General features: G+C 54.1%; 1 protein-coding gene across 8 annotated transcripts in view; it reads left to right on the top strand.

Annotated features, from left to right (window-relative positions):
* Positions 1–13,988, top strand: part of LOC105695648 (serine/threonine-protein kinase tousled-like 2) — a 54,741-nt gene that overhangs the window by 32,749 nt on the left and 8,004 nt on the right. For 7 of the 8 annotated variants that reach the window (XM_012417403.2, XM_012417402.2, XM_012417401.2 and 4 more), the window contains exon 4: positions 110–310. In XM_012417403.2, coding sequence (XP_012272826.1) covers positions 110–310 — 201 coding nt within the window. Of the gene's footprint in view, positions 1–109; positions 311–10,071; positions 10,175–13,988 lie in introns of those variants that run through there. The other variant, XM_012417410.2, reaches the window with a different exon arrangement.

Genomic DNA, 13,988 nt, shown 5'->3' with positions numbered 1-13,988 from the left:
CGCCCCCTCCGGCCGCTCTCCTCGCCACGGCGGTCGAGCACGAAGCGGCAACGCCGCTTCTCGCGGCGCCATTGGCGGCGCCCACACTCAGTGCGAATGACGTTTTCAGGGTGGTCAGAACAACTCGTCGGGTAAAAATGCGGTTAACAACACGCAGTTCTCCGCATCGATCCCGAATCCCGTGAGGTGCGGCCAGCCGACTGCCCTGGGAATAGACTGGATACGCCGCGAGAACGCCCCACGTGACCAGCGCGACCAACGGAACTCGACCTCCTGCACGAGCGCGCACGCTCAGGGCCAGCTCTCTCAGGTACACGCCGTAGAGTATATCCAGTGCGGGCGCGACTGGCCGAGGCGACGCCGGCGGGACGCAGCGCGCTCTCCCCGGCGTCGCCGAGGCTAAGGCCCGTCTAGGTTAAGTCTCCTACCCCGGAGCGCGCGCAGGGTGCCCGGCATGCGCGCGCACCGCCGAAAGCACCCGGCTCTTCCGAGGGTCCGGCGAGGACGCGAAAGGTTGGAATCCTCTGAGGATAAGGGATGGAGGGAGGGGGAGATAGGGAATAGGGGACGGAGCCGGAACACTCGGAGGAGGTCTTCAAGGTTGATTCCATTTCCTCAGAGGGACTGACGGAGACTTTCAAGCTCCCGCGGTATTCATTACGAGATTAACCCTTTCGATACGGTTAAGGGGATGTCGATGTGACAGACGAAAGCTCAATCGTTCATAGAACTTTTCTCCGAACTCGGTGTCTCTAATCGTTTCATACTTTAAAATGTGAATGTGGAGACCCTAAGGTAGGTCCCGATACTCGCGAGATTTCATTTTTTTATAAACTATTTTTAAAATTCCGATAAAGAAATTTGAAAACAATTGAAATTTTATGAGTTTTAGGATCTTACTTATAGTCTGTCTATTCACGTTGTAAAGTTTCAAACTATTCGGTAGACAGAATTGGGAGAAAGGTTTTATAAACAAAACCTCTTTGACGACACTTTCACATCACCTTAAGGTGATGCCAAAGTGGCATCCGGAAGAGCGATCGCTCGTGACACTTTCCTCCGAACTGGGCGTACCGAATCGTGTCAGACTTTACCACGCGAATGTAGAGGCTCTAAGGAAGGTCCCGAGATCCGGGAGATTTCAATTTTTTATAAATAATTTTAGAGACGTAAAGTGATTAAAAAAAATATATATATGGGATTTCTTGGGGGTCGGTTTCTTTGTACCCTCCCTCTTGATGTAAAGTTTGCAGCTGGTTGGTACGTTTCGTTCGGAGAAAAGTTTCACGAATGAGAGCACTGATGCCACTTTCCTGTCGCCTTGATTGAAAAGCATCTCGCTGGTATGCTTTCTCTGTGCCGGCACGACCAAGGTTTATTAATGTCGAATGTTAAATATTTTAGAGTAACGTGGATTAATTCAAGATTTTAATGAGTATAGTCAGGTGGTGTTTATAACGAGGGGGATGGGTAAATACTCTCACCCGTGGTATCGAAAGGGTTAAGTCGAGTTCGCGAGTCGGTTCCAGGGAATTCCCTAAGGCTACTGGGAATCTTGCTCGGGTTTGCCAACCGGAAGTGACTTACCGGGTTTCTTGACGTCCGTGTAGGGGATAGATCGAGTTTGCGTGGTCTGCTCGCAGTCTAGATCGGGACTGAGCGAAGCTAACTTGTCGGTCCCTATGGGGTTGTGGTGGATTCCCGCAGTCCGAGAGGCCGTCCCGGGGGTCTAGGTTAGGGCCGACTTTGACGAGAACTTGCTCAAGTCTCGTTAATACCTACGTCGATACGCCGTCGAGTCTGCCCGTCCTTCGAAAATTCAAGACCCAAACCGAGGGAATAATTTCCAGGGTACTCTCTACATCGTACCACGTTACTCTTACCCGAGACACTTTTCTATAAACTGTATGGTAAATACTGAAAAAAAATTATGAACCCGGCGACGTGTACACGGATAATGCGAAATTTGGCTCGACATGCCGGAACTTTTTGAATATCCGACGGTAGAAAATGACCGCACATTCTGTCGGGGTGAAAATGCGGCATTTGTACCGACATGCCAGAAATGTCGGAATATCCGATGGCAGAAAATGGCCGCCCATTCTTTCGGTCAGAAAACATGTCAGAGCATCCGATGAATGGCCGAGCCTCGCGTATCTAATTGCGTGGCGGACTCGAGTGGTCGGTTCCGTAAGTCAAGCGGTGGTCTCGTGTCGTTCGTCCCTCTCGGTTAAGATTGTCGCGAGCGAAAGGTGCTCCAACCGGTGACCATTATTCGACCCGAGAGCGCGTTAAGCAATCGCGCGAGTCGATAACGGGAGACGGGGCGAGAATCGAGAGGAGGCGCGCTCCTCGTTACCGACCGCTCCGCCGCCTCCGCGGTGGAAATATCATCCAAGTCGGACGTGTGCGGAAGAATAGTTCAATGGGGAGGAGTGAAGCTCGAAAATTGGGGAGACGCGAAGCGCTAGTTAGCTCACCGGTTGCGTGATGGCGCCACGGCTCTTAGGTTACGACGCGATAACGCGCGGAGACCGTTCTCCCTCCTTGCGGGAGATCCTAACCTATCGCTTCCGTCGACCCCTCGCAGTCCCAAAACCGTCGCGGAAACGTGACATTCGGGAAATAAGGTAGTAAGATAATTCCCAAAGAGCCGGACCACCCCTTTTAAAAAGCTAACATTCCCCTAGGGAAGAACCCACTGACCGATGATACCAAAGGCAACGTGACCGTATCTTTTTATTATAATTTAAAAAATCAACGCAGACTAAATAGCTCTAAAGGATGTAGTTTCGGAGAATAAGGAATGAGATTCTAACTTTTTAAAGAAAAAAAAAAAAACAACCGGTAATTGTAGACAATTAGTAACTATTAATAGCAATTAATGGCGCGGAATTTAAAAATAGGTTCCCACTGTTATCGCCGAGGATCGGCGGTTGCATCGTCTTGGCGCGACGCGTTTTGGCGACCGTAGGGGATACTAGGGGATTCCGGGGGATTCTAGCGTATCCTAGCGGATCTTGGGGGATCCTAGGGGATTTCCGGCGGAACTCGCGGCGGGTAGCCAATCAGGGCGTGGCGGGCCGTCGAGACTCGTGCGCGGTTGGAGACCACTGGGGTTTTTGCGCGGCCCGGGTTGGACCGAGCCACGGCCATCGATGATGCAGAACGAAAGACGGCGCACCGACGGCGACCCGGTCTAACGGGTTATCGCGTGGTGTCGATGCACTTGGCGGCGAGCACGTGCTCCTAGGGAATTCCTAGGGCCGCCTCGCGGGGATTTCCGTCGGCCGATACCGAGAGATCTAAGCTAATCGGCAAACATTCCGACGTCCGAGCGATCGATTTCTCCGACGACCAAAGGGCGTAGGAAAATTACACTACCTCAGGGCATAGTGACCCACGGCGGCGAAACACCATTCGCCGTCTCGGTTTCTCATCCTCCGTTGCTCGCCGTCCTTTCTCGGCCGGTAAGTTAGAACTCCTCGTGTCAAGTCCCCTCGTTGTAGTGATGACATCGGCTCGGCAGATGGAGCGAAGTCGGGCTCGCGGAAATTTCCTTTTCTAATTTCGAGGTTCGAGGCCGCCGCGCGGATTACGCCGCGTCTCGATCTCGGCGCGACTCGCCGGGAGAGAGATCGAGGGGTACTCGTCTCGATCTCTCTTCCATCATACGGAAGAAACGAAAAATAAAATGGACATTCGCACTCTTGACAAACGACGGCATTGCCGATCCTTTACCTCGTGACGTAGAAGAAATGCTTGCCAGATTAGGAAATAGAAACGGCACAGTGGAAAAAGAGAAAAAAAATAGAATTGTTATCACCACTCGATCATACGACCGATATCCAGTTTCTCGTTATTAGCGGGGAATGTTGCCCCCATGACTGATATCTCTATTCCCTGAATTACCTTCTTATCGTTTATATATTGGCAATGAATTCTTCTCAAGACACATTTTCCCCTGCCGTGAATTATTTTTCTACGCGCGGTAACACCTCGAATTCGCTTAGGAATCCGTGGATTTTAATGCTCGAAATCACGTGGAAATCGGCAAAACGTTGCCACAATTTCGACCGTCGCTCGTTACTGAATCGCATTGTGTTGTATGAAATTAGTGGCAATCGGTTCTCGAAGAAGGGATTCGTTCTCACCGATCGAGGGAATAACTTTCAACTTCTCGTCTCGAGTGCATCAACGAGTGCTCCCTGTCGGGACGGCGAGCGAAGATTTGGCAACACCGCGCGGCCAGCCCGCCGGGTGCAGGGGCCACGCGGCTTAAGCGCTACTTCGCCGCCGTCGAATCTCCCTGTGAACCGGACCGAACGTATGTGTGTCACTCGGAGAACGCGATGACAGGGACGGCTCGATAGGTCGACCGGCCCCGCGCAGACGCGCCGCCTCTGCCCACGCAAAAATAAACAATCCCGACCGGGACCCTCCCTCGAACCTTCGGACAGAATCGCCGATTAACATGGCGCCGGCTATACTAATTCGCTCCGCCGTTTCCTTTTCAAGTGAATCTCCATTGGCCGTGATATGATACCTTCCATTCCGAAAACCAGAAACAAAAAAATAATCACAACTTTCGGACAAATTTCAAGAAGTGCCTAGAAGACAGTAGCGAAGCAAGGGGGTATTCGTAAAGGGGGCATCTGATGCATCGGATCTATCGAATATGAAATTTAATTTTAAAAATAATCACGCCATGTGTACCAATATAAACGGGGGGGTCAACAGTTATTACGAGTGTACTTCAATCTTCGCCTCGATGAAACGGACATCTGCGAATTTAATATCAAGGTTTATCTTTTTTTTCTTATCTTTTTTTTTTTTTCCCCGAGAACGAGTTGCACCTTATCGAGGCATTGGTTATATCTCAATGCTCGGTTTCACCGCGATAGTTTCGGATAGATTTTTTTCTTTTTTCGGCACTTCGTGTTGAGATTGACAAATCTTAAAATTAACAATCCTACTCCTACGACTATTTGGATTGGCTCGTCTAGTAACGCGCGACGTTTCCGCCCGGAGTGGAAATGCAATCCCCTGCCACGTGGCCTGTCTTTATTCCGTTCGTTTCGCGTGACCTGTCCGTTGATCTCGAAACACGCAGTTGGATATCGGGGCCCCGAGACTTTAAGTCGAACGACGAGGCGGCATCCGCACACGCACTTGGCACACGCGGAAAAAGAAACTCGCCTCGCGTAAGCAGAACTCGCGTCCGACATACGCTCTCCTCGGCTGCGGTAATTCAAAACCCCCCAGGAGGAGACTCGTCCGCGATCCGAGGCGATTCGACCGCCTCCGTATCTTTCGCAACGATCAGCGAAATTCCCGCGGCGGATCTAACCTAATCTAACCTACCTCCGATGCGTTTACAAATCGCGCGACGTTACAGGCACAGGACATAAACGAGTAAGTAAACCGTAATTTCAAAATCCCTCGCGAAACGTAGCCGTCGATAAACGTAATCTCCATTAATCGAGGAAATGGACAGGCAAAGTAGATAATAATAATAATGTAGAGAAAAGGGGATATAATAAAATATAAAGAAAAACGGAACCAGTAGCCCTGTTTGTCAGCGACGCGTTTTATCCGGGTTTTATATTATAATCGCGACGAAATAGGTAGACCGGATTCATTGGCTTTAATCGGTGGTACCCAGAATTCCGCGTCCTTCTATCGGGGCGGACGAGCCACGTTGGGCCGTTGTTACCGTTCTCCGCTGGGTCATATCCTTCTCCAATGGCGCGTGACCCGCGCCAGGGCCCGCGCGAATCACAACAATCCCCGAGCCGCCTCGTTCCGCCCGATTGGCCGGTCGATGGCGACCCCACGGGTCGCGCCGAGGCCCGGCTTCTTCAGCGACCGCGAGAACCTCAGCCGATTAGCGCGCGGTGCGGAGAGTCGAAGAGTGACAGCCGCCACGGCGAGATAGAGAGGAGGAAGAGGAGAAGGAGAAACAGCTGGCGAGGCGCACGCGGCCGAGCGAGACGGAGCGAAGGCAGGTAGTGGGGGTAAACGGGTGGGCCGGGAGTGGGGCAGGCCGCGTGCCGGCAGTCGCGCCGCCGGCGCGCGCTCAGTCGCTCGGCGACTCGCGCGGGGCGACGTCACCTGGCCGGCGGCTCGAGTGGTGGGGCGGGCGCGCCGGCGTTGCCGTCACGCCGCCGCGTGGCCCGTCAGCTGATCCGGCCGCGTGGTGGGGGCGACTCCGCACCAGTGGGCTAATGAGCGTGCGACCTATTGGGCGCGCCGGTGGGGGACGCTGTGTTGCCGTCCACGTGACCGAGGCACATGCCGCGGCAGCGCGGCTCGCCCGATCGAATGGCATTGCAAGGTCTAGGAGGCCCGCTCGCTGTCAGCCGCTCGCGCTCTCCCCTCTCCGCGCCGCGCCGACCTGTCGTAACGCCGCCGCGGACGCCGCGTCATCCGCGCGTTTTCGCCTCTCCCAGAGGCGCCGACTCGCCGGCTTTTAACCGGCTCGAAAATCGCTTTCACTTCGCTGCCCGCCGCTCGGTTTTCGACGCCGACCTCTTTGCCGCTTGCGAAACAACCGTCCGCCCGTGACTCACCCCTCCGACGTAGGCCGGCCTCCTCGAAACGTGCCCTACACGCTTATTTATATTCGTACAACGTGCTAATTAACCTCCGCTTTGAGGCTGCCGCGCCCCGTGGCCGTGCTTACGCAACTGGGCTTCAAACCCTTCGCCGTTCGGGCTATTTTAACCCGTACCCTCGCGAGTGTGTCGCGATAATTCATACCCATTGCCCAATTTCGGATATTCTGAGTTTCGATGACGCGAGCATAGTTTCCGGAGGATTTTAATCTTGAATCCGACGTGGAATCGGACCATTTATTGATCCAAGTCACGTTTTAGGAGAATTAAATTTTTTTAATAAACGATTCGATTCTGGGTAATTTATTTCGACAGGTTGAGAGGCGCGGTTAATTAATTCTTATCTGGGGCGGTAGTTATTAAATTATGTCATTCCGGGTCACATTTTTTGGAATTATTAATTACCATCGTGGCACGAAACCGGTTTCCTGTGTCGCGATTCTCATATTAGCACTCCAATAAACGGCTCGAAGGACCTGATCAAATTTACGTCTTTCATAGTGACTCCGTTTAGTTAAAGACGCGCGACTCGACGGCGCCTTTTAAACGACGACGCGAGTCGTGTCTTCGACGTATGTTGTCTCAACAATCGGTTTCAATTAGCGCTACTCGATGCCCCGACCTTGAGGAGCCGTGGCTTCCGAATGGTTGCCCCGTTATCGATGCAATGCGAGACGAGGATTACCCTTTACGAGATTATGCTTTTATTTACACATGCGTTAGATTACACCAATTTTACAATTTCTTGCGATACGCAGATCAGTAAGGGGGGGAGGTGGGGTGGGGGAATAACCAATTCCCTTCCTCGACAAGTAACTTTCACGCACGTCGCAACGTCCAGATAATATACACGAGCCAAGATATTAAAAATAATTTCTCCGAGTTCACCCTACGTGATGCATGTACGAGGGCACGACATTTACACAGTTTTGTCACCGTTACTTTTCATTGCAACCCGCAATCGATCGGATATCGCATCGATACCCGCACACTTTTTGACTTGTTGCACCGATAAACCCCTGTTTCTTTTTTTTTCACTTTTTTTGCACGAATTCGGAAAAATTGTTCCAAGATGTAATAAATCGCGGATTGAAAAACGTGGTTCAATTATCGTATGAGAGGAGCGCGGTGATAGTCGACGCGAGGTGGAGCACGGAGAGCAGGCAAGGCACGTCCGCAGCCTTGGAGCGCCCAGACACGACTGAGCGCGCGCGAGACGGCGGGGCTCGACGCCTCCGCTTGCCCCCCGAGCGCGGTTACGTGTTCCGTAAGCTCGCCAACCGGCCGTCTGTCCGCGCGAGTACGCGCGTACGGCGATACGTCCACTCATCCCCCTCCCCCCCCCCCGTTGGCGCGAACACACCGCCGAGTGCGCGCGCACGCGGGATGCATGCGCGCACACACCAGGGGGTGCCCGCGTCACTCCGTGGCGCAGTGCCGTACCCAGTCACGCTCCGAAGCGCGACTCCCTTCATTCCGAAGGTTTTTAGACACCCGGAAGACACATTGTCCGGGATTGCCGTGAAATCGGAAATAATACCCTAGACAGGGGGTCGGGACTTGGTCCGCACATCGTTTTTTATTTTATTTTTTCTCCTAATGACACTCAACGAAGCCTTCTAGACGACTACACCCATGTACGTGCACTCTACTCTCTGACTCATCGATACACGTATCAAAAACGAGGACGATCCTTATCTAATTACTCCGACCCACCCGGATACCTATCGCACTCGTCGAAGAACAACGTCCATGCGTCGCGCATCCCCAATGAGTAATTAAATTAATTCCTCGAAATCATCCATTTCTCGTTCACGGCCGACCCATCGCATCGTCGAAGCCATTACGCGCCTCTCGGTTTTACGAGCGAGGTTAATACGCACTAAAGCCGAGTCCCTTGCATCGAGCCGGGTCATTTGAGCGCGAATTACGTTGTCTCAGCAAAAAAGGAAAAAAAAAAAGAATACCCGAGCGAAAAAAAGATATCAGGCCCGTCGGCGGCGCCTCCCTCGCAGTCCAAGCCGAACCCGGCGTGTTTCCCGTAAAAAAAAAAATAATACAAGGTCTCGTCATGCCCTGTAAAAATACATCCCCCGAAAAGCCGGACTCTCGTTCGAGGCCTCGTCGAAAGTCCCGATCCCTCGGGCCTATCTCGCTCGGTCCTAAAAATACCCACGTACGTATCGAGCCCGCGCGACGTCGTCTCGTTTTCAAGTGTCTATACTCACGTCGGTAGTACCGGTTTCCCTCCCGTCCCCTCGGACTCTTATCCCCGGTGCAAGAGCACCTTCCGCCACGGCATGTAATGGCACGGGCACACTCGGCCACATTGATTTTACCGGCCGGCTCTCTCGCTCGCGTGCATATATATGTAAATATATACACATACATATATATATATATATACACATATGTACACATATACCTATACGTGCCGTTCGCCGAAGGAATGTCTCTCGTGTACCGCTCGCTCTATCTCTCTCTGCCTCGGCGCAGGGCGGCGCGCGCTCTCTCTGTCACTCACGGAGTCTCTCTTTCCCTCTGTCCTGCCTCCCCGGCGCCCCCCTCTCCCTTGCCCCCTTCCCACCCCCAGCCGCCGTCTGACTCTCGTTGTGATCCCGGGCGGTAGCGCCGGCGGGGAGGAAGGGGGGAAGGGCGGAGGGTGGTGGTTGCACCTTTGGCCGCATCTCGGAAATCGGGCGTCGCTGGCCGCGCGCGCGCGACCCAGGACGGACCGACAGGAAGCGCAGGGGAAAAACGAGCGAGAACGAGAGAGGGGGAGGCAAAGAGAGTCGGAGAGACGCCGATCTAGCAGTATCCGCATGTCCCGTGGTCGAAGGACGGTTCCCAGGGCGCTAACCCGCGACTCGTCGTCGAATTCGCCGTCGCCGTCGCGGTGGCGCCACCTACGCCCCCTGGAGACCGGCGAGATGTTGATACCGGTGCGATCGTGTATCTTTGATATTTGGGTTTGTACCATTCACGTAATATCGTTAGGGATTAATGATCGGTCAATCGGTGGTCGGGAACAATGTCACGTGAGTTTGGTCGTCCGCGCGTTAATCTCTCGCCTGGGCGAGAGGTCTCGCGTGATGTATGCAATTGTCCGGAAGGTTCTGGAAACCTTCGGGTTTGTGGGGATCGTGGGGTATGTCGATTATCTAGATGCAGTTGGATTCGGTGAGACGGGGAATAAGGATTCCGAGGGGATGGAATTTTTTGTCCAGCCGTTGGGATTAATTTGTTTACGAATTTGAGCAGGTTGGAGGTTGCGCGTCTCGCCGCGTCGCGGGATCAGCGCTTTGCTGGCTGTCCGAGTATATATGCGCGGCTGGACGCGGGGATGAGAGCGTGGGAGGGGGCGCAAAGAGAGGAAAGAGACCGGCGATCTAGTAGTACTCGCGTGGCCCGTGGCCGAAGGACGGGCTCCGGTGCGTTCCGTCGGTCTCGTCTCGTTTCTCGAGGTCCTTGGGCGAGGAGGGCGCGAACGTGGCGCCGGCGGGGGAGAGCGGCAGCAGGTTGCACCGTTTGCTGAGGACTCGAAGATGTTCCTGTTGGTACGATCTAAAACTGCATGCTCGATGTAACGATCGGTTAACCTCCGACCAGCCGGTGCGAGAAACGGTGTCGCGTGTGGGTTTCCATTACCATTCTTAAACTCTTCCGACCGATTTATCCCGGGGGTACCCGACGACAATTCGGGGTGTTTAAGGTTTTCTCATGCATAATCAGTCATTAACGGAGTGGCCCGCCGGGTGCCATTTTCCTCGTCCATAATTTATTTCCCTATTAAGCGAGACAAATAGGAAACGACGGGGACGTTTTGGCGACATCCCAACCCGATGACGACGCACGTCGGAACCCGTCTCTAAACCAATGACCTAATCGGCCGCGAGTAAACACCTTTTGTCCCGTCTTGAATTCCGTGCCCGCAGCGGAATGGCGACCGACCCGGAGCCGCGAAAAGTGGTGAAAAAAGGACGGGAGCGCGCCGTTCTAACAGTATTCACGTAGCTCGTGGTCGAAAGCCGATTACGGTTCCACTTGGTTCCGGCGATTGTCGTATCTGGGCGGCTTCGGCCGCGACGGTGGCGCCGCCGCGGCGCGCGTTAATCTCGTCCGGAACGCGAACCGGTGGTCGGCTCTATACTCTACTACGCGCGATGCCGTACTCCCCGCGGCCATTGACGGCGCGCCGCGCCGTTGGCCCCGCCACGGTTGCGATCCGGCTCCGGTCCATATGACCTACCTCTACGATCGTGCCCACCGGCGGCCGTCCCGTTGATTCTCGTCCACGGATTACGCGAGACCGCCGAGAGAGAGCGCGCGCGACCGCCGCCGCGGCGTCGCGCCGCGACCTCGCTCCTGCCACGGCCAGGATCCTCCCCGCGAGAGACGGAGAGAGAGGGAGGAAGACGCGTAACCGCGCGCCGCGGCCCTTTCGCAAAATAAACCCGTTCCATTCCTCGCGTTCCCGCGTCGACTCAAGACCTCTCTTCCTCTCACGGTAAATCCGTGGCCAAACAAGTTACCGGAGGCGGGCAGCCCCCGGCGGTCGGTTTACTGACACCGACGCGCCATCGATAAGGAAGTGCTCTAGAAGACCTGCCGAGTTGTGCGGGTCGCTCCGTCTCTCTCCCACCCGCGCCCCCCTCTTCTTGGCGCTCTCGCTCTCACTGGCGCGCCGCCGGCTTCCGTCCCCCTCCCGCGACGAGATTTACCATCCAAAGGGTCGTCCCGCCTGCTTGCACTTTCCGCGCCGGGCGAGCGTGTGGGCGACGCGCGCCGCTCTCGACGCACCTCGGCCGGCGATTACACGGAGTACGCCTGGTCCCTGCCAGAGCGCGTTGCAGCGGCAGGTTGTCCCGCTACGGTTTGTGGATCGCTTTAACCTCCGAACCGAAGACGAGAGAGTGGCGGCTGTTGCACCGAGGCTGACGCCCGACACCGCGTCGACCGGTACCTGCCGTGTGCGGCACGTGACTCGCCACCGAGCCTGCCGATTGGTTCTTTCCGATGGGCCGCGATCGGCCATTGGCCCGCCGCCCTCCGCGACTTTCCACGAACCACCTTCCCGGGACGAGAGAAAGAGACGGCCTTTCCTTAACGCATTCTACACGGAGTACGATTCTCAGGGGAGCGCGTACGAGCACGCGCGGATCCTAAGGAGATACGGATTTTTAAACGGGAGCACTTTTTTATCGACCGCGTGCCGGGGATCAGCGGACGAGACGACGAGGCTCGCCGATAAGCGTCCACGCGCCGCCATATTGAATTTCAGCAGCTCGAGAAAACATGCCTAAACAACGTACTCGACCTTCGACGATAAATATTTCGAACTCTAAGCTCTAATCACCGATGAAATCTTGAAAGACTATAAATAACCAAATTATTCGAGGACTTCAGCCCTGAAATATTTGCCTTCTAACTGTTACATGCAACGGACTGTCGGTTTTACGATTACGCGTGTCCATAAAAACGCTTGCCAATGCGGGCGCCACCGAGACGCGTTCCATTGAGACGGGTAGTCCCAGAAATTTCCCTAAATTATCCTATCGGCCGGCAAGTTCGACGAAATTTCGATTTTAGATTAGAGTAGTTGGGACTCCGGGTTAGAACCGCCGAGGCGAGCGTCGCCGTTCAAGGCCGCCATTTGTAACGGCCGACTGGTCTTACACGACTACGCGCGTCGTTGCGGGCACGGATCATTGAGACGGATAATGGAATGAAAACCGCGTTTTCGTCGTTCCTTTTAAAACATCCCCTCGCTAGGGACATCCGCGAGTAAATCGGAATCGGCAAGGAAGGTCTTGTGCAAGGTTGCCATTTGTAACGGCCGGTCTTACACGACTACGCGCGTCGTGTGAACGCACATCATTGAGACAGATAATGGATTAAAAAAACCGCATTTTCGTAGATTCTTTTATAATATTTTCATGCTAGGAACAACCGCCAGTAAATCGGAATCAGTAAGGTTGGAAGGCCTTGCGCAAGGCCGCCATTTGTAACGGCCGTCTTACACGACTACGCGCGTCGTGTGGACGCGGCCGTCACGTGACGACGCGGATCGTTGAGACGGACAATGGAACGAAGAGCGCGTTTTCATCGTTCCATTTATACTATTTCAGCGCTAGGGACATCCGCGAGGTTGGAAGGCCTCGTTCGAGGCCGCCATTTGTAACGGGCGGCCGGTCTTACACGGCGTCGCGTGCCGCAGAGGACGCGGCCGGGCTGCAACACCGCGGACAGTTGAAACGGGTAATAGAGTCGACGCGCGGTAACGAAAATACTCTCGGCAAGGCGCGTGGAGAGGAGGGAGGGGGGCGGCCGTGGCCGAGGCCAATTTATCGGCTGGGCAACGTCACGGTGACGTAGTAGCGACGCGCGCGGACTATAGAGTTATTAATCGCGCCGTTAAGGGGATGGCGCGGCGTGGCATCTTAGGGGTCAATCGTTAATGAAACTTTTCTCCGAATTGGGTGTAGCAATTTATCTCAAATTTTACCACACGAATAAGGAGACCCTAAGGTAGGTCCCGAAACTGGCAAAATTTCATTTGTTATTAAAATTGTTAATAATAGGTATGAACAAATTATCTTAAAATTGAAATTTCATGAGTTTAAGGACCTTCCTTGTAACCTCCATATTCACATTGCCAAGTTCGAGACGATTCGGTAGGCCTACTTAGGAGAAAAGCTTCATAAAGGATACCTCTATGATGCCACTTTCACGTCACCTTAAATCGAGAGACGCTCGGCCCTTCTCAACGGCACGCGCGCACGTAAACGCGTCGCGAAGGCGCGCGCTGTCATTGGAAGGCCGCGTCGTGACGCGATTCGAGTCGCCGCAATCGACGTTTCCCTGGAATCGCGAGCGACTCTTAACGCGCCGGCCGTTGACCATACCGGTTCGAAGCTGGCCGTGGTCGTTAGCTCGCATCCAAGCCAACGAAGGGACGGAACTATGCTAGAACTTTTCCCCGAAGTATTTCCCACAATTTCTCCCGGTATCTGGCTTAAGGTACCCTTTCATTGGCGTAGACTCGATGCCGGGGCTGGTCACGTGATCTTGCCGTCGCCAAGCGGAGCATGGCCTGGCCGCGTCTCCATCGTGCGGATTTATCGGATCCAAACCCAGTAAATCCGCATTTAAGTGATAATCGAATATTTATTAACGCGATGAGAGGCGCGATTTACTGGATCCGGGACCGATTAATCCCGGATTTAGGAGTGGGATATGAAAAGGGACTGCAGCGTTATTTAACCTATTTACGGAGCACTTGGACTTTATTATCGCGCCCTTTGCAGGTTAATCCGCGATATGTTTTATCTTTTGGCGGCGACTCGAAGGTCATAACTTGGTGTTCGAAGA

This window comes from Orussus abietinus, unplaced genomic scaffold, assembly GCF_000612105.2.
Source record: "Orussus abietinus isolate OABI.00-Male unplaced genomic scaffold, Oabi_2.0 scaffold4, whole genome shotgun sequence".
Classification (NCBI taxonomy): Eukaryota; Metazoa; Arthropoda; class Insecta; order Hymenoptera; family Orussidae; genus Orussus; species Orussus abietinus.
The sequence above is the reverse complement of the archived record's forward strand: the minus strand, read 5'-3'. Positions and strand labels throughout refer to the sequence as shown.